This window comes from Portunus trituberculatus, chromosome 34 (assembly GCF_017591435.1).
Source record: "Portunus trituberculatus isolate SZX2019 chromosome 34, ASM1759143v1, whole genome shotgun sequence".
In the NCBI taxonomy this organism is placed as follows: Eukaryota; Metazoa; Arthropoda; class Malacostraca; order Decapoda; family Portunidae; genus Portunus; species Portunus trituberculatus.
Window position 1 is genome coordinate 5,611,817 of NC_059288.1, and position 2,500 is coordinate 5,614,316.

General features: G+C 53.9%; 1 protein-coding gene across 1 annotated transcript in view; it reads right to left on the bottom strand.

Annotated features, from left to right (window-relative positions):
• Positions 1 to 2,211, bottom strand: part of LOC123512727 — a 10,267-nt gene extending 8,056 nt beyond the window's left edge. The window contains 2 exon segments of the mRNA XM_045269285.1: positions 1 to 1,562; positions 2,098 to 2,211. The exon segment at positions 1 to 1,562 is cut by the window's left edge and continues 359 nt beyond it. Of these exon segments, the coding sequence (XP_045125220.1) occupies positions 1 to 1,204 (1,204 nt within the window). The 5' untranslated portion in view covers positions 1,205 to 1,562; positions 2,098 to 2,211.
• Between the last annotated feature and the right edge of the window lie 289 nt (positions 2,212 to 2,500).

The following is a 2,500-nucleotide window of genomic DNA, read 5'->3' on the forward strand; positions in this document are numbered from 1 at the left end:
CAGGCTTCTTCAGGTCAGTGAAGGATAGGCTAGTAGTGGTAGTGGTGGTGGTAGTGGTGACAGCTGTGGAGGTGGTGGTGGTGATTGTGGTCATGGTGGTGGCAGCAGTGGTGGTGTGGTGCACATCGCTGCTCACTGCTGGTGTCACTGGCACAGCAGTGGCGGCAGCAGCCTCGGCCTCTGTGCCGGCCAGCTGCAGCACAGTGGACACACTGCCGTCACTGTTGTACTCCGGGATCAGTAGAAACGGCCCCAGGCTTACATCCCCCTCACCCTCTCCCTCTCCACCCAGGTCCCCAGCACCAGCAGGGCCCTCAGTGAACACCGTGGAGCACTCCTTGGCCAGGGGCAGTCCCCTGGCCTCTTCCTCAACAGCCTGCCTCGAGTGCTGCTCTCCAGCAACTGTGGCCACCAAAGAGGAGGGGCAGTCTGCAAGGTGCTGCAGGGTGGTGGTGGCAGTGGTGGTGGTGGTAGTGGTGGTGGTGGTAACGGTGGACAGCAGGTCAAGGCGGCATGCCTCCTCTGGGGTAAGCTCAATAGTGTGTGTGGTGCCGTCCTCTGCTTGGATGATGGCCACCAGTGTGGACAGGCTGCCACCCTCACTCTGCCCCTGGCCGTGGCCCTGGTTCTGCTCCAGTCCCTGGCTTCCTTCCTTATGCTCCAGGCTGCCTGGTGGCCCCTTCACCCCAGGGGCAGCCAGGGGTAGGTGTACCAGGTCAGCCAGGCTCTGCAGGTCCTGTGTGTCATCCTGGCCCTGCCCCAAGCGGTCCGTGGTGATGGTGAACACCTCCCCCCCGAGGCCACCACCTTGGTGCTCCCCTAAACTGGCTGTGCCCTGTGTGGGGGCTACTGGCAGCTGCAAGAAACCTCCCTCACTCACCACACTCCCCCCAACCAAGGCTTGCTGCCCCTCCTCCATCCCTGGGAGGGTGTGCTGGGGCTGTCCCCCGATCACCTTGTGCAGTGCCGCCTCACCACCCCCTCCTGGGGCAACCATAAACCCTGGCACCTCGTGGCCCTGCACTCGCACCTGCAGCACCTCAGGCTGGCCATCCTGTGCTGCCTCGGGGCCATGCCTGGCTGGGACTGGGGCCTGCTCCAGCATGGGGGTGTGGAGGGGGGTGGCGCCCTGCACCACAGTGTCAGCGGCATCACTGGTGAGGATCACAGTCTGGCCGTTCAACACCAGCACAGTCTTGCTCATCTTGCACCACACACCAGTGCGACGCTGCTGCTACAGTCTCCACTCTCATCCACGCTGCCCCTCACTGTACACACCATATGGTGTAACACTTCCCCTGCCTTGCCCTCCCCACACTGGCCCTTTACCAGTGAGCAGCAGCAGCACAGGTGTGTGGTGCTGCAGCAACACTTCATCACACAGCACGGCAGTGCAGCACTTACTGGCCCAAGGTGCAGCCAGATACACACTCACAGTCTGCTCAGCACCACATTACCACCACACAAATAACAAGTCTTGTCTCTTTCTCTCCAACTCTCCCTCACCCCTGCCATTGCCATGTTGACTCTCTCCTACCCTGCCACATGCCGCCTCACTCACTCTGCAAGGTAATGTCAAGGTATCATTTTCTCTCTCATTCGTCCTAACAAAACCACAACACTTCACTCTGGTTCTGTGTGAGAGGGACACTGGATAAACAATAGCCCACTTAAATACCACTTCTTTTTAATGGCTAGGGTGGCGCAGCAGGGTGTGTGGGGTAAGGAGGGAATTATTTGTTGACGCTTGTTTAAGGATTTTTCTCAAAATCGACGTTTTTGTCCTTGTTTCCCAAATATGGCGTATTTTGGCCTCCCCTGCCCTGACACCCTGCCTTCCCACCAGGGCCCCAGGCTGGCCTGTCCTGGAAAGGGGCGCCAACACAATACATAAGGAGCCGCTATTCATAAGACTTACCAAAAACGCTCAGTCTCTCCTCTCACCTATCACACAGTCCTATTCAACTCTCACAACAAGCATTCTGCACTCTCCTGTATGAAAGCAAACCCTCTCACTGCCACTCTCTATCCCTCAACTGCTATTCTCTCCTCACTTAACTTCTCATCTCATTACATTTCCACATATCCTGGACTTACCTTCTTTATAAAGTTCAGTATAATTCCACAAGAAACACTCACGCACTCTTCCAATCTCTCTTCCTCTTTTCTTCCGCCTGTGTTTTCATTTCCCGCAGAGGTCACTGAGCTAAAATATTTATTATAATAGTTTTTGCTATGAACCCTCAGAACCAATATGGTTACTTATAGGAAAATAAATCTAAAAATATAGTTGACATTTATTATTGCTTAAAGATAAGTTTTATTTACTAGTTTAGACTAATTTTTTTTTTTTTCAGATGAGGCCCAGAATCAGGGAGACCAACGTAATCTGCCATTTTCTTTTTAGGTACTGTACCTTTAGCCTCGTATTTCTCTTACTATTATTTTTTTATGTTTAGAACTTTAACTATCAGCTGTACCCGCACGAACTTTAGGATGT